The sequence below is a fragment of the Myotis yumanensis genome, unplaced genomic scaffold (genome assembly GCF_028538775.1).
Source record: "Myotis yumanensis isolate MYYU_CA2020_CCGP unplaced genomic scaffold, mMyoYum1.0.hap1 SCAF_1, whole genome shotgun sequence".
In the NCBI taxonomy this organism is placed as follows: Eukaryota; Metazoa; Chordata; class Mammalia; order Chiroptera; family Vespertilionidae; genus Myotis; species Myotis yumanensis.
This window is the reverse complement of record NW_027223752.1, coordinates 35,421,438-35,446,522: the sequence shown is the minus strand read 5'-3', so window position 1 is coordinate 35,446,522 and position 25,085 is coordinate 35,421,438. Positions and strand designations below refer to the sequence as shown.

The following is a 25,085-nucleotide window of genomic DNA, read 5'->3' as shown; positions in this document are numbered from 1 at the left end:
AATAGATTTAATTTGAGTTATACTTCTACTTTCTCTTTTATCTGCCTTTCTTTTAAATTTTGGCTTCTTTGACATCTGATTAAGTTAGAATTCTAGGGAGACTGTTGTTATTATCGGTAGCCATATCCCAGGTTGAAGGTGAATGTTAGAGCTTTGCAAAGAAAAAATGCTGTTTGTTTCTTTTTTAATGCAAGTCAAATAGTCAGATGTTCTTGATGTTCAAAAAGTGAAAGGGAGAAAAGTATAATATACAAGATGATTATTATATTGCAATACTCTAGTCCATTTTGCCTTCTATGCTCCAGTCTATGTACTAGTATGAAGAGAAAATAGCTGCTGTATTTATATAAATTTCATTATTTCCATATAATCACAGTGTGTTAGAATTGAAAGGAACTTCTGATGTTAGCTAGTCAAATCTTTCACTATTGGAGGTGTTAGAGAAAATTCCTAACTAGCCATCCGGTTTTTGTTTGATGCTTTCAGTGAGAAAGATCTTATTTGCCTCATGAGGTAGCACATTTTATTGTTGGATGGCTCTTATGATAAGGATGTTTTTCCATTTCACTGAGCCAGTCTTCATCCCTGTTTCTTCCATCCATTAGTCCTAATTCTGCCCTCTGGAGCAATACCAAATAAATTGACTTCCTATTATATATGACAAGCTTTCAAAGAAAGTACTATTTATGTCTATATAAATATTAAATAGTATCTTCTCTTCCATCCACAGACAATATTATTGCCCATAATATTATTATAGTTGTAATAATTGTACACTATTCATTCCCAAATCTACTGTGGAGAGATGGCATAGAGGCCAGGGTTTGTTCAGTTCATTTGTTGAGTTCCTACAATGTGTAGAGATTTGGAGAGGCAATAAAGGAGCCTAGATAAATGAGACCCTGTCTTGTGAGGCAGTCATGTATTACTAGAGGCCCGGTGCATGAAAATTCATGCACTGGAAGGGGGATCCCTCAGCCCAGCCTGCCCCCTCTCGTAGTCCAGGAGCCCTCAGGGGTGAGAGGCGACCCAGCGATCAGGGGAAGGCAATGCCCCATCACACCTCTGCTGCTGCCACTGCCGGCAGCACAAGCCTCAGCCGGCCCTGGTTACCTGAGCCTCGGGCGTCCCTAGGCGGCTGGAGGATGACGGGACTGGGGGTCTCAGAAGGCAGGCCTTGTTGTGCGCCTGCCGCCCCAGCAGGGCAGAGGGGACTGGGCGCCGCCATCTTGTGGCTATGGGCGCCGCCATCTTTGGTGGTGTGGCAGTCAATTAGCATATTCCCTCCTTATTGGCTGTGGGCGCCGCCATCTTTGAGGGTGGGCAGTCAATTAGCATATTCCCTCTTTATTAGATAGGATTGTGTCATCTTCATAAATTTTACTTTTCCCAACTTGTTGCTTCTCTTTATTCTTTTTAGTTCTTTTACTTGAAATTCCACTTTGACATTAATATACCACTCCTACTTTTTTGCTTATTTACATTTGCCTCCTGGTATCTTTTTGCCCTACCCTTACTTTCAGTCTTTCATCTTCAAGTGTATCTCTTGTAAATAACATTCAAATGGGATTTGAGCTAAAGAGAAAAAACCCTCAATCTTGCATCTGCCTTAAGTTACTGTAACCCTGATCCTGGCATAAAGTTTATTTTGCTTTACCATACCATGAAGTTTGCTATAAAAACATCCCTTGATGTTTTTCTTTCTTTTCTGTTTATATTTATCTTAAACTTTATGTTTACTATATATACAGCTTTATTATTTCTTCACTGTCCCCCTCATGATTTCCTTCCAATTTCTAATACTCATAATCAAATATATATTTCTCCACTATTATATTTTTAAAGGATGCTAAATGTATCCCTCCTATAAGACATCCCCATTTCTTCTATTCACCCCCTACACCAGTGAGACCTTTAGAATACTTCCCTCATCTCCTCCTACCTCATCAACTTTTAGGTAGTATTGCTGTAACCATGCTCTTAATTATAGGCTATTAAGTTTTCTTTTGTAGTATATCTCTATAATTTCTAGGGAAATCCACATATAGTACATATATTATAATTCCTCAGTTTATTTGATCATTGTATATTAGATTTAGCTATATAGTTCTATAAATATGTGTGTGGCTCACTAGCATTTCCTCTTTCCTTGCCCTATCTTGAGATCTCTGATCTGATCTATTTTTTCGGAACATTATTTATTAATTTATTATCTGAATTTTTGCATTTTCACAAATATCATCCTTCTGTCCTGATGGGTGAATGCTGTCTGACTGGATATATGATTTGGTAGTGGCAAGCCTTTTTTCTCAGAATATGTTGATGTTAATCTTCTGTTTTATAATTTTTGGTATTGTAGGTAAGAAATCCAAAGCCAATATTCTCTTTTTAGTAAATCAAATCTTACTGTCTGACAGCTTGTAAGATTTTCTCTTTATTCTTGAAATTACACAATTTTACCAGGACATTTATATATGTAAATATATTCAACCTTGCCTAGAACTCAGTAAATCTTTAATGTTGTAAGTCAATCTCCATTAGTGCTTTAATTGTTTGTTATTGTTAAAATTATATATTTCCTGGAGTAGTTTTATTTCACAATGCGCTAGCTATCCTAAATAGTATGCTTACTCTTTCACATCCCATTGCTAGTTCTAAAATTGCTGGTATTTTCCTTATCTACTGAGAGATCTGTTTGCCCTCAGCCCTCAGGAAGCTGCTACAATACTGAGGACCTGATAGGAATGGAGTTGTAGTAGAAAAGAGGACCACAAGTGGTAAAAGGCATGGAAGTCACAACTCCTGAATTGGCAAAGCTCCAGTGGCAAGCTGCCACTCTTCTGTTAAAGTTGCGGGGGGGGGGGGGGGGGGGGGGGGGGCCTTTGTGCTTCCTGGACATTTGTAAAAGTTTGGGCTTTCCCAGCCTTTCAGGATAGAGCAGTGTGGGTAATTTTTAGGTAGACTTCCAGGTCAGCTTAAAAATGATACCTTCCAGGTCAACTTAAAAATGATACCTTGAAGCTAAATGGATCCCAATTAGCTTTAAGTGCTTTATGTCAGTGAATGTTAGAGACAGAAAGGCTCTAGTCTAAATGTTCTCATATTGCAAATAAGAATAATGAGACCCCAAAATGATATTAGTTTTTCAGTCATCTCAACAGTAGAGACAAAATTGGATTCTAGACCTTGTGACACTTAGGCCTTCAATTAACCGTTCTATTTTCTGTCACCTAGTATTTAAATTTTTAGCATTTAGTACTAAATCAACTCTCTTATAGAATACTTTCATATAATATTTGGCACTCTAAGAGAACAATGGATAAGTACTTAAGTGAAAATGGATATAAAGTGTTAGTAAATTAAGATTAATACTGGTATTTGATTTATTTTTAAATAAATGATTAATCATCATCCAAATCTAATTAAAACTGTGATTGTTACTGAAGGCAGAATTAAATGATATCACAATATCTCTTTAAGATCTCCTGCTCTTTGAGAGAAGGGATGCTACTCATATATACCTAGGACAGTGGTCGGCAAACTGCGGCTCATGAGCCACATGCGGCTCTTTGGCCCCTTGAGTGTGGCTCTTCCACAAAATACCACGTGCGGGCGCACATGTACAGTGCGATTGAAACTTCGTGGCCCATGCACAGAAGTCTGTATTTTGTGGAAGATCCACACTCAAGGGGCCAAAGAGCCACATGTGGCTCGTGAGCCACAGTTTGCTGACCACTGACCTAGGAGGCTTTATCTTACATCCCCTTTGTGGCAATGGTGAGAATATATCTCAAAATTTTAAAGTACAAATTATTTTTCAATCATCACTATTTGGCATACACAAATACCTTATCATTTCCCCTTATTATGTTACCCTGTTAGATAGAGAAAAGAGAAGAAAACCCTGTGAAAGTACCAGTAGCCACTACTTCTGCTCATAATTCTTTCTCCACAATAAGAGTTATGCTCCTGTCGGGCAGAGACCCTTTAATTCCTACTTTGTACAGAATATAGTGCTGTGCTCAGGTTAATGCCTACTCAGTGAATAACATGGTTTAGTTTAAAGTGGGCACTATATCTAAAACCTTTTCCTTGTGTATTAATGTGTTTGTCTTTTTTTTTTCCAGCCCAGATGACTTACTCAATGCCTTGAATGAGGGTATCAGTCGTGCTGATGTCATCATCACATCAGGGGGTGTGTCCATGGGGGAAAAGGTATGAAGAATGGGGATCATGGAAATTTATCCAGTATAATGTCTTTACATGCAGTTGATTAACTGTGATCTGGTAGTGCTCTGGGGTATAACAAGACCCCCACAAAGCTAAAAATCCATGGGACTTCAGAAATTTCTGGGCATACAGAAAGGAATGCTGTCTAGGTCAGAGAGCTTACCTCAGAAGCAGCATTGAAAATCCCACAATTTGCATTATGGTTTTGACCTCCCCCTGGAGATTTCTAGCTTTTTGCTCAATCAACCTTAGTACATTAGGACTTCTTTTATATGTAACTAGAGGCCTGTTGCAGGAAGATTCCTGCAAGAATAGGGCTTCCTCGGGCCTATTCCTGCAAGAATAGCACTTCCTGCGGCCACCCCGCTTGCTTCCCTCCCATCTCTGCCGCCGCACTTGCTTCTCCACAGCTTCGCTCCCTTCTGCAGCACTTAGCTTCCTTCTACGCTGTCTTCAGTCTTTGCTCCATGCCTGCGTATGCAAATTAACCGCCATCTTTGTTGGGTTGATTTGCATAGTTGCTCTGATTGGCTGGTGGGCATAGCAGAGTGATGACCAATTTGTATGTTTCTCTTTTATTAGTGTAGATATTTACTCCTAAGTTAAAACTCCAAGATCCTTCCTTCTACCTAAATTTAAATTACAGATGACCTCGCCACCCCCCTCCCTCATATTTCAAACCTGGTTGCCCACAAGGTAGAAAGAGAAGATTAGGTATTCCTTTGCCCCACTTGAAAAATAGTCATAATCATAATAATGATGAAAATAAAATGCAAGCATGGATATAAATATATATATATATATATATATATATACACACACATATATATATATGTTGGATTTTATAAGACTAAGTATATTTGCATATGGTATATGCTTACCCCTATAAAATTACAATTTGAATATCTCAGTATCATTAAATTTATATATATGTCTAAATGAATGGTCCATGATTATTATTGGATCCATTGAATAATGTTATAAAAGTGAAATATTCTTTACTATGATAACCAACCTTATGTTTGGCACAATAACATTTCAGATCACAAAATAATTTGCAAATGTATAATCCCTTTCCATGTTTTTTTTTAAATCTCATATTAATGACTGAACTGAAAATTACAAAAATATTGTCATAATAGAAACTTTTACTAAAATCATATTTTCCAAGAGCTTGATTTATTTTTAGCTAGACCTTATGTATATGATTGTTCTTGGTCCCTGCACTCACTAGCTATAAAGCTGCCTTAATCTTTAACCTGACTCTTTGGACAGTGAATTCTATAGGCTCTGAGAACAAATGTCAGAATACAGTAGCCTGAACAAAGAATGCCTGCTTTCATTCCCAACTTTAGTTTTAGAATGTTTAAGAATAGCAATTCAGATGCTAAAGCCAATGAAGAAAAAGAGAGGATCTCAGTCCAAGACTACCATCGCAAATGACATCCAAGAGCAAAGCTATTAAAATGTAGGTAGGTATTCTCCTTATAGCAGACAGTTTGCTGGGTTAGTCTTCCTTCAAGTCTCCTAGCAGTCTTCAGTCCTCAGTATAGCAAATTACTGCAGATCTCCTGAGATCACAAAGGCTAGGGCTGAAGTCTGCATTATAGTAGACCTATAATGTCTGTTTTTATTATCATCAAACTGCCTGTGGTATTCCGAGTATCACAAGAGCAGTCCTGAAGTTGAGTACTTAAATATTAAATTTGTTATTCCCAGGGAGTGTGTCATGTATAACTTATCTTGGTTATTAATGAACTTAATTGTAGGACAATAATTATTTGTCAGACCTAAAATTTGTCTTTCCTAATACTTCTGAAGAGGCAACAAGTTTATAACTAACAAAGATGTCATTTATCCTAGGGATACCCTCACAATTAAACGGAGCCAATATAGTAAGGCCTATTAGTTTTCTTTATAAAGGAGCCAATGAAAAATGACTCTTTCAGATAAAATCTCTCCTCACTGCTACCTCCCCCTGCTTCACACAGACTTTTTCAAGAGTTTTTATTTTTATAAAAATTGGAAGTTTCAGATAAATAGAATCTGCTTTTTGTCCTGAAAAACTAAAGAATTATATGAATTACTATAAATTTTCTTCAACCTGCAAAATTGTAAAATAATTCAAAAACAATGAATGGTGCAGATAACCAAGAAGAATATACTTAACCTGGATACCCAGTAATTTTATTTATTTTATTTTATTGCCTATTTAACAGTCTCTTAAGTTTTCCTAATAGTGTCTCCGTTACCTCATCTGATCAAAATAATCACAGATAGTTTTGATCACACAAAAAAAGGGTGGTCTCATAGGCTTACCCTAATTATTTAGCAGCAAGACTGTTAATTAATAATATAGGCCTTCTTGAATTTGTTGCAAATTTAGAGTTAAACAGCAATAGAATATTAAAACTAATCAGCAATATTCTGAACAAATAAACACAGTAAAATTTTTCCTTATCATTTTATTCAGCCCTATATCATTCTTGCTCTGCTAGATCTTGGGTTAGCAGTCTGCTTTCATGAAACCATCTGCTTCCATTCTAAAGAGTCCTGGGATTCCTGACTCAGTTCACTGGTACTGTATAAAAGTTACCTAAGCTCTATCTAAGCCTGTACCCAAGACTATTCTTTGAAGTGTCAGTGTTTCAAAGTTTCTCTGACATTCCTGCCTAGTATTCTGAATCTGCCTTTGTTGCAGACACAAACTATTGACTGTAGCTTATAGCCGAGCCTACTGCAAGCATCAGAGTAAAACAGAAACTCCATAGATAGCAGATACTTAATGGCCGTGCATCATTTGATGCTGTAATCAATAATATCAGAATAGATGATAAGTAAAATTCTCTACTGGTGTACAGTATCGAATTTTTTCTTTTTTTAAATATATTTATTGATTTCAGAGAGGAAGGTAGAGAGAGAGAGAGAAACATCAATGAGGAGAGAGAATCGTTGATCGGCTGCTTCCTGTACACCCCATACTGATGATCGAACCCACAACCCTGGCTGGGAATCGAGCTATGACCTCCTGGTTCATAGGTCAATGTTCAACCACTGAGCCACACCAACTGGACCAGTATCTAACTATTTCATAAATATTTTTATCAGTGTTTTCCCTGAGAGTAAAAGCATAGTGGACAGCTAGGGCATTGTCAAATCTCCAGGCACTTCCCATAAAGCATAAAATTTCTAAAGTAGTTATTTAATAACATTTTACCTATATGAATCGAACCTTAGGGCATACTGAGCATCTCTTCTCAGATATGACAGCAACTCCCCTCCCATGACACTCTTAATATGGGGACATTAAGGAACAAACCTAATTATTTCTAAACATCTCTTTTTATAAGATAAAAGTACAAATCTTTATGATTTCTTAGAGGACCCTCTAGGAAATTTGAAAGATAGTTTCAGGTGTAAAAGATATTCTGAAGTTTTGTTTTTGTTTTTCTAAATTTAGGCCTGATTTTTAGAAGGCAAAATTAAAAGAGTTGTCAAAAAAGAATTGAGTACCTGATTAGATAGGATCATGGGTATCTGAGAAACCACTTAGTTACCTAATTTTCAAACAACAATAAAATATTTGAAATCAATCCTCCCACCAAGAACAACTATAAAAGCTATATTAACTTTTTTTAATTTTTAAAGAAAAGAAGGAAAAGAGAAAAAAAGTGAACCGCAGAGAATTAAAACTGGAATTCTTCATCATATTTTTCTTCAATGCCTTTACTAATTCCTAAGCCAGGGAGAGGGAAGGTATAATAGTATCAGAGGCCAAGAAACCAAGAATAAAACAGTAACTAATAAATTAATGAAGTGAACAGAATTTTTCTTAGGAGTTCAGAGCCTGCCATAAAGGAGGGACCTTGGCAGAAATTTCAGGTTTTCAGTTTAAACCCTTGAAAAGCTATGTTCTAGGAATAAGGACAAACTGGGGGAAAAAAAAACAAGCCTTCTCAAAGACTGAAATCTCTCTCAAATTATCTCAATACTGGATTAGACCATAGTAATCTTAGTTTACCTTAACTGACTGCCAGAAGTTTCTGGAGGAATATATTATTATCCAGAGCCTCTTCAATTTTTCCACTTCAATTTTTTAAATTACCAGCTAAAATTACTAAAAAACTAAGAAAAAAAAAAAAAACAAGATAGAAAAGCCCTAAAAATGATGGACTTTAAAACAATGTAATTAATATGTTTAATAAAAAGGAATAACAAAATGAAGAATTTTACTAGAAAACTAGAATCTACTCATAAGTATTAAATGAAAATTTTAGAAAAGGGATGAAAAAAGGCATAAAAGACATATGGGATATGGTGAAAGGTCTAACATATATGCAATAGGTGTCCAGAAGGAAAGGAGAAAGAGTAAGCAGAAGCAATATGTAAGAAGTATTGGCAAAGAGTTTTCCCAAATCAATAAAAGATATCAAGTCAGAAATTCAAGGAGCTCTGCTAATCTCAATCAGTATAAATAGGAAGAAACCATCCTTAAATAATTATAGCAAAACTACTGAAAGTCAAGGACAAAGAGAAAATCTTACCAAAGGACATTTTTCCTTCAAAGAACTAACAGTAAAACTAACAGAAATGATTTAACTGGAAATGATGGTACTCAGAAACACTGGAATGGCATTTATAAAATGCTAAAAGAAAATAACTGCCTCTGTGGAACTGTGTATTCAGCAAAAATTTCCTTCAAAAATTAAGATAGGGACATTTTTAGTCAAACAAAAACTGAGCAGACCTATACTAAAGCAAGTTTTTTAGGCAGAAAGATTATGGAAGCATGGAAATGCAGAAAGGACTGAAAAGCAAAAAGGAAGAAGGAAAGGGTTAATATGTAGGTAAATGTAAATGAGTGTTGATTGTATAAAATAATAATAACTTGAAAGGTTTAAAATATATATGAAGTCCAGCTGGTGTGGCTTAGTGGTTGAGCATCAACCCATGAACCAGGAGGTCGCAGTTCTATTTCCAGTCAGGACACATGCCCACGTTGCAGGCTTGATCCCCAGTGGGGGACTTGCAGGGGACAGCCAATGGATGATTCTCTCTCATCATTGATGTTTCTATCCCTCTCTCCCTGTCCCTTCCTCTCTCTGAAATCAATAAAAAACACATATAATAAATAAATCTACACTAATAAAAGAGAAACATGGTAATTAGCGTACAACCGCTACCCTTCCCATTGGCTAATCAGCATATCCTTATGCAAATTAACTGTCAGCCAAGATGGCGGCCGGCAGCCAGGCAGCTGGAAGCGAACATGAGGCTTGCTTGCTCCAGTGACTGCAGACTCCAACGTTCCCCACCTGACTTGCCGGCCTCTGAAGTGCAACTCTAAGAAACATTGTAACAAATATAGAAGCTAAACAAAACCCCAGAAACCAGCTTTCAGCCGGCCGGGATCTCAGAGCTGGAATTATACATTGTTTCGATTATAGAACGCAAACAAACCAGATACCTGCTTTCAGCAGCGGAAGCCTCAGAGCTAGAGCCAGAGCTAAAGCTGGCCCAGAATAAAAAAAAAAGAAAAAGAAAAAAAGGAGCGGTTGGGTGCTTCAGTCAACTGCCAGCCTGAAAGCAGCCCTCAGCTCCTCACCCAGACTGGCCAGGCACCCCAGTGGGGACCCCCACCCTGAAGGGTGTGTGACCAGCTGCAAACAGCCATCATCACCTCATCTAGGCTGGCCAGGCACCCCAGTGGGGACCCCCACCCTGATCCAGGACACCCTTCAGGGCAAACCAGCCGGCCCCCAGGCCTCTATCCTATATAGTAAAAGGGTAATATGCCTCCCAGCACCGGGATCAGCGGAGCCGCGAGGCCCCCTGGCACCGGATCAGCGTGACAGGGGGCAGCGCCCAAACCCCCTGATTGCCCTGCTGCTCTGCATGTGACGGGGCGGGGCCACAACCTCCCTATCCGCCCTGCTCTGTTCGTGACAGGGGAAGGCGCCCAAACCCCCCACACACAGGCCCTGCTCTGTGTGTGACTGGGTAGAGCCATAACCTCCCCATCGGCCCTGCCCTGAGTGTGAGAGTGGTGGTGCCCCAACCCCCTGATCAGCCCTGCTCTGTGGGTGATAGAGGGCGGCGCCCCAACCCCCCCCACACACGGGGCCTGCTCTGTGTGTGATGGGGTAGAGCCATAACCTCCCGATCAGCCCTGCCCTGAGTGTGACAGTGGTGGCGCCCCAACCCCCTGATCGGCCCTGCTGTGTGTGTGTCAGGGGGCGGTGCCCTAATTCCCCTATCGGCCCTACTCTGTGAGTGACAGGGGGGAGCTCCTCAACCCCCTGATCGGCCCTGCTCTGTGCGTGACAGGGGGGAGCTCCCCAACCCCCTGATCAGCCCTGCTCTGTGCATGACAGGGGGGAGCTCCCCAACCCCCTGATTGGCCCTGCTCTGTGCATCACAGGGGGCAGTGCCCCAGCCCCCTGATTGGCCCTGCAGGGTACGGAGCCCAAACCCTCCAGATGGGCCCTGCTCTGTGCATCACAGGGGGTGGCGCCGCAACCTCCCCATCAACCCTGCCTTGAGTGTGATAGGGGGCGGTGCCCCAACCCCCCAATCAGCCCTACCCTGAACGTGACTGAGGGTGGCATCGCAACCTCCCAATCCGCCCTGCTCTGTGCATGACAGGGGGCGGCGCCCCAACTCCCCAATCAGCCCTGCTCTGAGCCCGACCAGGGGCTGCACCTAGGGATTGGGCATGCCCTCTGCCACCCAGTAGCAGGCCTAAGCCAGCAGGCCATTATCTCCCGAGGGGTCCCAGACGAGAGGGCACAGGCCGGACCCCCCTTCCCCCCTCGAGTGCACAAATTTTTGTGCACCGGGCCTCTAGTATAAATATAAAGAGCATTATCTCTTTTGTTCAAGACTATATCCCCTGAACCTAGATTGGTACTTAGCATATAACAAGTGCTCAATAAATATTTATTGAATGAATGACTGACTGAGGAATGAATATTTGTCTTACGCAAAGTCAACTTCACTAAAATAAGGTGGTTTTTTTATTTTAATCTTATAAATTCATTTTATCTTCATCTTGAAAGTCTGGTATTCAAATGTCTGAAAATAAAGCGATTCTTTTTCATATTTGCAGGACTATCTCAAGCAGGTGCTGGACATTGACCTTCATGCTCAGATCCATTTCGGCAGGGTGTTTATGAAGCCAGGGTATGAAAATAATCTTGTTATCTCATATATGGGCTTGGTTTGGCTTACTTTAATTAACAAAGCTTTAAATGCTTTCTTCTTATATAGTCTATGATGGATTACCTATTTTAATAGAAAAAATATTGTAGTAAAAGAATTCTTTGCACAAGTGCAGCTCCTATCTGAAATGGGTATTCATCTTCCTTATGAATCACTGAGTTTGGTATAAACAAAGCAAAGCAACTTACCAAACCTTTTTCCCTTTAATTCCCAAGTCTAGTTCCTGCTTTCTCTTTTTCTCTTTCTCTCCATACTGATTCTTTCTCTCTCTTTAAAAACATTTCAATATGAAAATTCTCAAACATACACATAAGTAGGAAGTACAGTGAAGCCCCCATGAACCCATCACCTAGCTTCTGTAACTATCAACATTTTTTCATAATTGCTTCATCAGCCCATTCCACACCTTGTTGGGGGGACAAAGGGCTAGCTTATATTAAAGCAAATTCTAGATTTGTCATTTTTATATACATCTCAAATAATAACAACAGCAGCAGTATCCTCTTATGTAAGTAATCACAGTGGTATTGCCTCGCCTAACAAAATATATAAGAATACCTTAACATCTAATACCCTGATCATATTCAGAATTCTCCTATGTGTTAAGAAAAAGAATGCCTTCTTATAATTGTTTCGTTTGCATTAGGATTCAAGTCAGTGCACTTATTGTATGTGGCTGTTAAAGAACATTTACTGTCCCCCTCCTTTTTTGTCATGCCATTGACTTGTTGAAACTGAATGAATCATTTGTCCTAAACGAATGGATTGGGCTGATTGTTTTTGTGGTGGTATTTAATTTGTTCCACTCTCTCCAGGATATTCTGTAGACTGGAAGTTAGGTCTAATGGCTTGATTAGATGAAGATTCAACTTTTTTTCCTTTGTAAGAATACTTAATAAGTAGTATTTTATACTGCTTCTTACTACCTCCTAGGAGGAAAGAAAAATAACTAAATACTAAGATCTTGCACATATCCTAAAAACTAATAACTCCCTAAGGAAGGACTGATGGAAGCTCTATAATCAATTGTAAATCTTTAAAGAATATCAAACATTGGTGTTGATGAAATATGTGTGGCCATGTCTTCAAGCAGTTGTCTACCTATTCAGATCCCTGCTACTCTGTAAACCTTTGGTTCCCTATTCAACGGCTCAGTGTGTGGTGATCATTCCAGCACCACCTCCATGCCATCAGGGACAATAACAATAATGCTGTAGTTCAGAATTATACTCTGATGGGTGCTCATGTGAACCCCAAGAGAGAGTAGAGGTGAGACTTACAGTTAGGAGCTGTGGGAACTATTACCATATTCCAGAAGCCTTTTTTAAGTGTCCCTAGCCCTTGTAATCTCCCTGATTTATTGGGTACTCATGTCAGTTCTAGGATAGCGATCAGGCTTTGCCTCCATGATTTTGCTATTTAAGTATGAAGTTAAGATTATCCCTAAAGTTTTCTTCACAACTTGATAGAACTTAAAATTCTTGGCATTTTAATTCTGTAGTTACCCCAATATGGCTGCTACTGACAAGGTTCTTTTATTATTGAAATTGTTGGATTTGGATTATTCTTATTAGGAATATTTTATCTTAAGCAAATGTTGCTATGGTGTGGGTGCACAGGCTTTTTCTTTTCCTTTCCCTATGGGCCATACAAATTTGATTAGAAAACAGAGGACATCTCAAAAGTATGTCAGTGTGCTTCTCACTAACCCCCAAAATTAAATCAATTATTTCCTTTGCAGTGAGAAAAAAGATGGCATTACTTGCCCTCACCGCTAGAAGACAATTATTTGTGTAATATATGTTTAAATTAATCTCAGCACCTGTGATGTATAATTTTAGCACTCTTTTTATTTTCAGTCTTTTATTTACCACTTACTTCAACTTTGGGACTTCATCAGTTCCCTTAAAGTCATAACCCCTGTGACTTCACTCATTGTTCTGTTACATTCTCATCTCAAGAGGGGAATTGAACAATAAGTGTTGAGTTCCAAGGAAATGGTTTCCCAGAGCTTAAAAAGACTTCACAGTCTAGCAATAGGACACTCGTGACAGCAATGCATGATAACAAAATGTTTTGTTGTAATGGAATTTTTTTAAAATTAGTGCCTTTAGATAAATCATAGTACCTGTCTGCAAGATGCAAGATGATTTGAATTGGCTTTAAGTATAGTAGATGGAAGGTATTATGCATTCCCTCCTCACTCTTATTATGCATGTTAGTTTGCTATAGTAAAGTGGTTTAGAATTTTAAATGAGCTTCCTTTACTTGGCCAGAATTTTATACTTGTCTAAAGGTAAGATTTTAAAGATAATTGCTGCCTAATAGTACAAGAACAAATATAAAACCTCAGAACATTTTAGTCTTGCTCTTCCCACGTACAGTGCATTTAGAATGTAACTAACCTCTTTCATTTTAAACACAGAGATACTCAAAAAAAGCATTTGGATTATTATCAACCAGATCTACCAATCACAATTTTTATGAGTCATCTACAGTGAACATAGCTGTTTTTGAGAATGCATCTTGGAAATTATTTTCATCATACAGTAACAATCATTGCCAAATAACCTATCTATAAATCAATATGACAATCTAATCTCATCTTTCTAAACTACATCAAAGAATCAGAAAGTAAGCAAAAAATAGCCCTCAGAGTAGTCAAAAATAGATGTTATGAAGTCTATATACAGCATACCCTATATACAGAGCCTCATCAAGCTATGAGTCATACAGTTAGACAAAGCTTGGTTCAAATCTTTGTTTCCCCACTTAGTAGCTGAGTGATTTGGGGCATTGTTAATCTCTCAGTTTCCTCGTCTATAAAATGGGATGATAATTATCACCTCATGAGATTACTGTGAAAATTAAATGAAATAATAGATGTAGTTAATAGAACTTTTTTAAAATAGTAACTTTTATTATTGTTATTATTATCATTCCAACAATGTAACTACTATTACTACTTTCTGGTTCCCAAACCTAAGCAAGCTTTAAGGGTAGAGATGATGACAGTCTAGCATTAAGGGAAGCCACAGAAAAACACTAGTTAAAAAAAAAAACAAAAAAAAAACAACAACAAAGAAAACAGATGCCCTGGCCGGTGGCTCAGCTGGTTAGAGCCTTGTCCCATACACCAAAAAAAGTTGCAGGTTTGATTCCTGGTCAGGGCACATACCTAGGGTTGTGGGTTTGATACCTGGACGGGGTGCGTATGGGAGGCAACCAATGTTTCTCTCTCACATCTATGGTTTATAAGTGAAAAGAACACAAAATACCCTTGTGACCCAAAATCACTGTATTATAGAAGAGTAGAATAAGTTAATAATAATGGCTGTAAATCATCAAAAAATATTATGACCCATTTTTGAAAGCCCAACCTGCAAAAACAGTAAAAATAAAACAAATTTGGGTGCTTAAAAAGATAATTTTTCAACTATAGGAAACTTCATCACTCCTTAAGGATTCTACACCACTCAAGTTTCATTAATACGATAAAAATTATAGCTGAAATTCTATGTAAAGGATAGGCAATAGAAAAAAATTACTATTCTTAACTTCCCACCTTCTCCATGCCACTCACACTTACCCCTCTCCATGCCCCTCATGGTAAAGATTCATGTCAGAAACTTGAGAAAGTATAATATGGGAATTTTTAATATTATTATTGCTTTAATTATATTCTAGTCATGGTTCTTTTTTATTTATTTTGACATTTCAAAACACTCCTTTCATAGGAGGGAAGTTCTTATGTTTATTGCTGAATACAGTTTTAAAGGGTTGAGAAATACTCCTTTTGAGCAATAGGCAGTTATCTGATAGGCATGTATTATGAGGTAACCTTCTGATAATTAGAATGATTGTTATGAATCATCAGCAACAATAGTATAGACATCATTAGCTAGGTGGGTGGAGAAACTCCAGGACTTGGGATACTCTTCTATGACACTGGCAGGAAGGGAGAAAAGTAAGCTACAGAAAACCAAGGAGTTTGGTTACTTGGAAATAGTAGATGCTAAAAACAAATTAATTTACATGCTCTTGAAACACTTCAGGATATAAAGATTTAAATAATCAACAGAGAAGTATTTTTATATGACAAGCTTTCTATTAGAAGAACCATGTAACAAGAAAACTGGAGTACTGAATTTACCTGTTATACTACTTTACAGAACTAATCATCTTCTTTTTTTCTCTAGCCTGCCAACGACATTTGCAACTTTGGATATTGATGGTGTAAGAAAAATAATTTTTGCACTACCAGGTAAGAATGATTGAAACAGTTTATTTTGCCTTTTCTGAAAAAAAAAATGACCAAAAATGATTTTGAATCCCAAGTGACCAGTCCCCTATCAGAGTACTTTATTTGGAATCTAAATGACCTGGGCTCAAGTCCCAGCTTTACTTACTTGATGAATCACTTAACCTCACTGAAGGTGTTTCTTCATCTATAAAATGGGGCTAATTACTACTTCACAGGGTTGGTGTAAAAGTCAAATTAGATAGTATATTTCACAGCACATTCCAAACCCTAAAACGATAACCAAGTATTAGCTGTCACTGGATCTTTCTGGGGCACCTGCTTTTCCTTATGGGAGATCGGTCAAAGTTAGCAGCCTAACCGTGTCCCACAACTTGAAGTATTGTGCTCGAGGGGCCAAAGGGCTGTGAACCACACATGCAAATGCTGGTTGAGAATCTAGAACAAAAAAATACAAAATTGCTTTTGGTTTTGGCCAAATTTGGACCGTAGGGAGGGGGGTGAGCAACGTGGAAGGAGGGGCTACTAGTATTGGTGCTTCTCAGCCAAAATCCCAAGCATCATCAGTGTGACCACATCACTGTCCTCACCCTCACTGCCAAGTGAGCAGAAACTCACAGGTTCAGATAGTGGTTATTTCAGCAGGGAAGAGGATGCGAATAACACTTTTTAATGTGTTTCTGTACTTTCTAAAAAGCCAAGTGGTTCCATTCACAAGGACTTTCAAATTCAGCTTTTTACCGATTTTTGGCTGTGTATTTAAAGCCGTGCTTTTAAAGCCATTACTAATCTTGAAAAATTCTAAAGCAGTTGAGAAGTTTTGTATATCAGCTTGGTTTTTTTTCCCAACTTTAACAAAATTATCCTCTAATCTGTAACAGTGTCCCATTCTCTCTTTTTGACACAGGTTCCTTCAGAAAATAACCTACTTATTTTTTTATAACCTACTTATTCCTTTGAGATGTTTATTTGCTTTTTATATTAAATAAGTCTCAAAATAGAGATATAAAGAAAAGAAAGCAAGCAGAAAAAATATAGGACTTAAAAATCATTTTTAAAGCCCCCAAAGAATTTATAAGCAAAAATGAGATTAGATTTCTATCATATAGGAAATTTTAAGAGAGAGGACATGTAAGGAAAGTAGTCTTCAAGTTTTATCTGTAGTATAGAACTCCTTGGGGCCTTTAATATATCCTTAGATATTCCAAAAACCATTAGATAAAACTATGAACCTCTGTCTGGTTTTAATTTGCCTAGAAGACACTGTTTACTTTGTCTACAGAAGCTATGACTCAGCCTATAGCCCATCAGTGACAAAAGGATGTTACAGTGGGAGACTAGTTCACCATTTCTGAGGAAGTACTGTTTGTCTACCAAAGAAGTTATAATTAACCTATATTCAAATTACTACTTTCATTTGAAATTTTCTCTGCTCAGCCTGAATAAACCTAAAGAGGGCAGCAGGAGCTCACATGTTCAGACTGTAAAACCAGCGAAGAGGTTCCTTTCACAAGAATTTTAAAATTCAGAATTGTATTTCTGCTTTCCCAAGGGCCATGCATGTAAAGCCATTAGTAGGCTTCATAAGTTTTAAAGAAGTTTAAAAGTTTTGTGTATCGACTTGCTATTTTTGTAACTTTTTAGAATTACTGTATAACACATTCACTATAAAAACTTTAGAAAATGATGATAAGCATTAAGAAATGTTATCCATAATCCTCTTCCCCCTGAAATAACCACTTTCCGGAATTTTCTATATCAGTCTTTCCAGTCCTATTTTTATAGAGTAATTTTATAAAGCAATAGCAATTACAGGAATTCTGTAATCATTGTTAAATGAACTGTGTTTTTTTCCAGAAAAAAATATTTGTATTTTTGAGGCGAGAAAAGCAATTGATGTTTTTGTTTAAAGTATTACATATGTCTCCTTTTTCCCTGATTGACCCCTCCCCCGCCACTCTCACCCCCACCCCCAAAAGTCCCCACCGCCCCAGTGTCCCTGTCCATTGGTTATGCTAATATGCATGCATACAAGTCCTTTGGTTGATCTCTTACCTCCCCCCTTACACACACCGCTGCCTATTAAGACTGTAGTTCTGTTGGACAACTCATTTTCCATTGAAATAATAAGTATCACACATCACCTTTTACAACTTAAAAAAGATATTCTTAACTACTTGTAGGTAGAAGAAAATTAAAAGTATGGTTTTAGCTAATAAGAGGCTAAATTAACCATTGCCTTTTACTTTGATGATACAATTAGCAGCACATAGCCAGGCCAAGGGAAACTAAAAATCTAATAGCCCATCTTATATCTCTAGTATATACATACATATTCACATACTGCGAGAGTCCACGGCCAGCGTGGCTTTCGCAGGTTCGAAGGCTTGGAGGAAGAGCTGACGCACAAATGATACACAAGACGAAATATTATTTTTAATACCAGGGGAACCAGAGGACAACTTAACCATAGCAGTCAAGTTCTCCCTGTTGCTTCTTTCCCAGCTGCTTTTATTAGTTAGAATACACAATTGCCTTTAGGAATGCAAACAGACATATCAATGGTAACGTTTAGTAAACAGTAAGATTGTCAGGTTTGGGGAGAGTTTGCTTTAGGCCATTGAGTCAGCAGCAGGTAGTAAAATGTAGATATTCACCCTGTGAATATCAAAAGGAGTCCTGGTCAGCCTTCTGCCAGACTCCTCACATTTATATCAATTACTGTTGATCTTGGTCTCCAGCAACATACAACTGTATAAAAGTATTAATAAAAATAGAATTTTAGAACCAGAAGAATATTGAGAATCATATAGTCCAACCTTTATTTGGTGAATTAGTTAAGTTAGACTCAAAAGGTTTAGAACTCACCAGGGTCACAGCTTGGTTAGTTAATATACCACACAAGAAACTACTATAAATGTGTTTTTCTCAGTCCAGTCATGTTTTCACAATGTACCTTTCCTATCTTTAAAGTGCATGACACAATCAGATTCCTTCTTGGAGAGGTACAATTGAATTTCTCAAATTTTTATTATAACTCTAAAAGAAACTGGTGTTTGAATTAATCCGCTCAGGCTGCCATAACAGAATATCACAGACTAGATAACTGGATTATAGATAACAGAAATCTGTTTTCTCAGAGTTCTACAAGCTATATGGACACAAATTTAGTTTCTATTGAGGTTTTTCTTCCTGGCTTACAGATGGCTACCTTCTCCCTAGGCCCTCACATGGCCTTTTCTCTGTGCACAGGCACGCCTAATGCCTTTTCCTCTTTTTATAAGGACTCTGGTTCTATTGAATTAGGGCCTCACCCTTATAGCTCATTTAATTTTAGTTAACCTCTCTAAAGGCCCTATCTCCAAATAAAGTCACATTGGGGGTTAAGACTTCCACAAATGAATGGGAGGGAAAACAACACAACTCAGTCCATGCAGTATTATCTTCAAGTCCTTCACATTTTAAATCATTTAGTTTTATTTTTTAAACTTAAAGAAATGTCTATGTATAGGGGAATATGGATATTTTTTATGCTTATCCTACTTTGTAATTTTCTTTGTATTGAGCATATATTACTATGGAAGTTTCCAAACATAATAATAGCAAGTAGACAACTATAAAAAGGGGAAGGGGTGAATGGGGGGACATCTGTAATAGTGTAAACAGTTAAAAAAAAATAGCAAGTAGAAACTGCTTTAAAACTTACCAAGATTGGTAATGGCTTTCAATGTATAGCTCTCAGAAAAGAAGAAAAAAATGGTGTTAATCAACCTCTGGATATCAGAAGTCTGCATTTCATTGGTAGACCCAGAAGGTTGTACCCTCTATGGCATTTGCTTGACTATACGTCTATTCTGGCATCCTTTTGGGGTTCAAGGTGATTCAGAAGAGAAAGACAAGTAGTCATGTCACTATGATACCTAAAGGTATAGACAGTCATAATTGTTCGGTAAATTTTATGTGGATACTACAATAACTGCGTGGTTGACTTTCAGGGAATCCTGTGTCAGCCGTGGTCACCTGCAATCTCTTTGTTGTGCCTGCACTGAGAAAGATGCAGGGCATCTTGGATCCTCGGCCAACCATCATCAAAGCCAGGGTAATGTTTTCTAATGACCAGGAACCAAAATAGAAGCCTAGTAACAGTTAAGGATATGATCGAGATCTAGAAACATCTCGAGTTTTATATTAGTTTTGAGAGGAAATGGGGTTATAGTCTCTCCTTTGTGATAGAAAATAGAGGAAAGGGCCCCTTTTATTCCCCTCCCACATTATTTCATGACTTCTAACGTGAACAGTTTTCTCCAGCAAGAAGTCCATATGGTAATGGAGATATAATGACAATTTGATGCAACTGATTCTTGTTTCTTAAATTAATATAAATATCTCCTTCAAAACAACCCCATTTTGTAGATGAACAAACAAGTATCAGAAAGCAAAATAACTTGCTAGTACAGCCATCAGTTAGCAGTAAAGCTGGAAGTACAACCTAGGTATGGGTAACATCCCATTCCAACATTTGTTCCACTGTACTCCTATAAACCAATCAGTGCATTGTTGCGGTGGGGGGGTGGGGGGTGGGGTTGGGGGGAGACCTGCTTAAACACTTAGCAGATCACACAGCCATGCGAATAGCTCTTGTAGTTAGTACTGGAGAACACACAAACAGAGAGATATTCAAAGAGAGATTTTGCCCTCAAACACAAAATAATTTAGGAATAATCGCAAGTTAAACCCCAATTGATATGAAATAAAGTATAAACATAAGATTAAGTGAAAAATGTGGAGTGTGATTTAATCAAGAAAAACACCCTACAATTGAATTATATTCTAGACTCCAGAGGAAAAGCATGGGTTGTCAGAGTGAATAATTAGAATACTTAAAAACATAGTCACCAGAATGGATTGGACACAGACTAACTTAAATCAAAATTTCCAATTTTAATTGCATCATCCAATCTAAGCAATATCTTTGTTAGTTAGAGCTACAGCCTTTCTATATCATTTTAAGGTAAAGTGATTTAAATGATTATTATGTTAATAAAAAATGTTAATTCTTGCCCTGGCCAGTGTGGCTCAGTTGGTTGAGCATTATCTCATGCACCAAAAGGTCACCGGTTCGATTCCAGGTCAGGGCACATGCCTAGGTTGTGGGCTAGATGCCCAGTAGGTGACAAGTAGGAGTCAGTGTATCAGTGTTTCCCTCACATCAATGTTTCTCTTTCTTCCTCTCTTTTTCTCTCTCTCTCAAATCAATAAAAACATATTTTTAAAAATTAGACCCAATCTTTTCATCTGCCTCTTCCTGAACTATGAATACCAACTTCTTGGCCTTCTTTTCTCTTTTCATCAGAGCAACCCAACCTCTGGATTTCCTGTATTAAGAATATAAGGTGGGCCCTATCTGGTTTGGCTCAGTGGATAGAGCATCAGCCTGTGGACTGAAGGGTCCCAGGTTCGATTCCAGCCAAGAGCACATGCCTGGGTTGTGGGCTCGATCTCCAGTGGGGGTGTGCAGCAGGCAGCCAATCAATGATCCTCTCTCATCATTGATGTTTCTATCTCTCTTCCCTCTCCCTTCCTCTCTGAAATCAATAAAAATATATATTTTTTTAAAAGAATATAAGGTAGCAGTGGTGGAAACAGCAGAATACCAAGATAATTTTCATGTCCACTCTATTCTTTGCACAAACTCCACCACCTAGTTCTAAGAGATGATCCCAAAATGATCAAATTTGTTTTATTTTCCTCTCTATTCTATAGTTATCATGTGATGTAAAACTGGATCCTCGCCCAGAATACCACCGGTGTATACTGACTTGGCATCACCAAGAACCACTGCCTTGGGCACAGAGTACAGGTTAGTCATTCACACCTACAGGTACATCTGTGCACTTATTCTGCTAAAATCACATGTATATAACCTCCTTCCTTGGGTATACACAATTTGGAATTATTATATATTTTCCTTTTTGGAAGATTAGATGAATTAAATATTCTTAAACATACAGTATAACAGGACAAAAGAGTAAAAAAAATTATAATAAATATTTAGTTATCCATGGAGCCATGTTTTCTAGATAACCATTTGAAAACAGATCTATAATTACAAAAGATTTTTATCTATTAGTTCAACCGGTAAGTTCTGAGCATAATTTTGGTTGTAGGAAAAGGAAAGACTGTGGCTATGCCACCTTAAAACATGAGAATAAAGCCCAATCATAATGTGATTCTCTAGAGCAGCGGTTCTCAACCTGTGGGTCGCGAACAATGAAAATATATCCTGCATATCAGATACATAACAGTAGAAAAATTAGTCATGAAGTAGCAACGAAAATAATTTTATGGTTGAGGGTCACCATAACATGAGGAACTGTATTAAAGGGTCGCGGCATTAGGAAGGTTGAGAACCACTGCTCTAGAGCCTCCTCTATACCCTAGATCTTGTTAAAATTTAAGGACTAAGAAATCGATATTGATAATTCAGAGTTCTATAGTTACCTCTTCTAGACTTTAAACTTTTATCCCCAACTTCTCTACTCATATCTTACCTAACTTTTGATGTAACGCCAGTAAAATTGTATTGCCCTTGAAACAAAAGTCCTGTCAAGTGCAGATATCAACTAACACTGTGACTAAGTACAGGGGCCTTGCCATAAGAAAGTAGGACTCTAAGCAAGTTACCTCAACTCGTTTGAGTCTTGTGAGAATTAAATAAGATAGTTAAGTAAGCCCGGCTGGTGTGGCTCAGTGATTGAGCATCGACCCATGCACCAAGAGGTCACTGGTTCAATGCCTGGTCAGGGCACATGTCTGGGTTGCAGGGTCAATTTCCATCAGGGGGCGTGTGGGAGGCAATTGATCGATAATGTTTCTCTCATCAATGTTTGTATCTCTCTCAAATCAATAGAAACATATTTTTTTAAAAGATGGTTAAGTAAAGTGCCTACCACCTTGTCTGGCACTTAGTAAATACTACTAAAGAAATGGTAGCCGCTGCTATTATTATCATTATTTCAATAGATTTTAAAAGTCTTTATTTTTCAGACACATGTAATAGTTCGGCCTGAAGAGGAAAATTCTGTGGTGTTTTGCATAATGCTATAAATTCCTGGTTTATTCTTTTAAGCAATAATTTTTAATGTTTATTTTTAGAGTTTAGTGGCAAGGTAGTAGGGTACAGTAGCAAGGCTACCTGAAAAGGGTACTGGGAAGTCTGTTCGTATCTCTTCCTCTTGAAGACCTATGTTTCTATTAATGGGTTCTTACTTTGGAAGGGACTAGAGGGGCTCCAGATGTATCCACAGTGATGCTTCTGCTGTTGCAATGAGAGTATTTCTTTCTAGGTAATCAGATGAGCAGCCGTCTGATGAGCATGCGCAGCGCCAACGGATTGTTGATGCTACCTCCAAAGACAGAGCAGTACGTGGAGCTCCACAAGGGCGAGGTGGTGGATGTCATGGTCATCGGACGACTATGATGGTCACCAGCGGAGAAAGCTTTGATGCATGTCCACATATCATTGACTGTATCCTGTAATATGCAACGGCACAGCTAGTTTTTCTGATTTGGATAAAAGTTGATCTGTATAGTCAACATCTTGAACTATATTTCAAAAGAATTTAAATACCTTTTAAAGAAAAAAAACACCTAAAAATAAATCTTAACAGATAACTCTATTCTGATTATATCAAAGCAAATTTTTCCTTTCTTGCAAATTGCTTTGTGTGTTCAATGCTAGGTCTGATAGCGATAGCTTTTAGTAGACAGCAGTAGGTGCCTGCAGAACTTGTGTTTTTCTCATCTTTAAACAACTACTTATGCTCTCAAATCAAGGCTGTCTGCTTATTTATACTAGCGTAGGCAACACTTGGATTTCCCTTCTTAGTATGCTTCATAACCGCTTTACAGAGAGCTTTCGCTTGTTCTTTATCATGTATCTCGTGTTTATGTGCACAGTGCCAACAGAAGAGCGACTGGGGGAGGCCCTGCCCTGCCTCCAGGAGAGCCATCCCTCGCAGAGCTTCCGGGAAGTTTCTCACCCCAGGAGCCTCATGGCACAGTACTCTTGGGCAGTAACTGGATACCTTTTATTTGAACAATCTAACTGGGGGGAAATGCTTCCTTAAGTGCTGACAGCCTTTTTAACCAATACATTTAAAATTGTACAGAAAAAAAAACATAAAATCAAAGACTGATCTTGTACAGATATTAGTGTTACCAGCATTCATGTGGAAATCAAGAGCAAAGAAAAAATAATGATAAACAACTCTGTACCATAACATTTTCTGTAATGATACTGAAACTTAATGAATAAAAAAAATCCTTGATCATTATATAAAAATCCATTGTGTTGGCCTTGTTATTAAACATTGTCATGTATTCTCATGGGGTTCTGCCAGGATGAAAGGCATATTTAAGATGACTCAGCAAGATGAAGTGATATAAAGGAGATGTAAAGTGTGGCTTTATATAACTATATTTTACAGTATTGTGGTCTGTAGCTTTGTGAAAATACAGAGTAGAAGACAGAAGGGAACCTGTGGTTGGTCTGGTGTTTCCAGTCATAGCTAGAGAATAAGAAGCCAGTTCAGAGGAAAGATAGTTGATAATTTAGGAACAAAATAACTAAATTCTTATGCCATAAAAACAAATTTCAAACATCTACAGTTCTTTGGAATGGAGGGGAAACGTAAGTAGTGCACCAGGAAATGTCAGATGAGTACCTTTTTTTATCATGTTTGAAAGGAAGTGAGAAATGGAAATAATCTGTGCTGATCATAGAAAATGCAACAAATGAAATATAGTTTATCCACGTGGTTCCTTTAATAAAAATTTAAGGGCACTTTTCAAATAGTAATAACAGGACACTGAATATGCTGTAGGTTATTCTTAGTAAAGCAAACAATAAAAATTGCCCTCTTAGTAAACAAGGTACCAAGTGATGATGATGAATGAAACCAAGTTGTAAACAACAAATATTGATTCTAATATTTCATATCTCCAGAGTTGAAAATACAATGTCCTATATTTCAGGTTTTATACTTGCAATTAAAGAAGATAAGGTTAGTTAATAAAGGTCAAGTGAAAGATTATGAACAGGGATTTACCTATATTCATTCAAGAAGTATTTATTGATCATCTAATATGTGCTTGGGAACAAAGTATATTATGCTACTATTTACAAAGATGAATAGAGATAGTAGCTAACATTAAACTCCATCAAAGGAAAAAACAAAAACATAATATTTGATATGTTTGATACTTGAAAATACATGGTAGAGTGTGTAGAATATGATAAATGGCATGATTCAGATTTAAAGAGTTGGAGAAGTTCAAATGATTACCTCCGATAAGGTAAGATTTCAAGGGG

The 25,085-nt window shown here is 37.7% G+C and overlaps 1 protein-coding gene across 15 annotated transcripts in view; it reads left to right on the top strand.

Annotated features, from left to right (window-relative positions):
• Positions 1 to 24,038, top strand: part of GPHN (gephyrin) — a 452,278-nt gene extending 428,240 nt beyond the window's left edge. For all 15 annotated transcript variants that reach the window (XM_070418066.1, XM_070418183.1, XM_070418108.1 and 12 more), the window contains 6 exons: positions 4,128 to 4,215; positions 11,339 to 11,412; positions 15,651 to 15,715; positions 19,708 to 19,811; positions 21,476 to 21,572; positions 23,059 to 24,038. In XM_070418066.1, the coding sequence (XP_070274167.1) occupies positions 4,128 to 4,215; positions 11,339 to 11,412; positions 15,651 to 15,715; positions 19,708 to 19,811; positions 21,476 to 21,572; positions 23,059 to 23,192 (562 nt within the window). In that variant the 3' untranslated portion in view covers positions 23,193 to 24,038. The remainder of the gene's footprint in view (positions 1 to 4,127; positions 4,216 to 11,338; positions 11,413 to 15,650; positions 15,716 to 19,707; positions 19,812 to 21,475; positions 21,573 to 23,058) is intronic.
• The last annotated feature ends 1,047 nt before the right edge of the window (positions 24,039 to 25,085 follow it).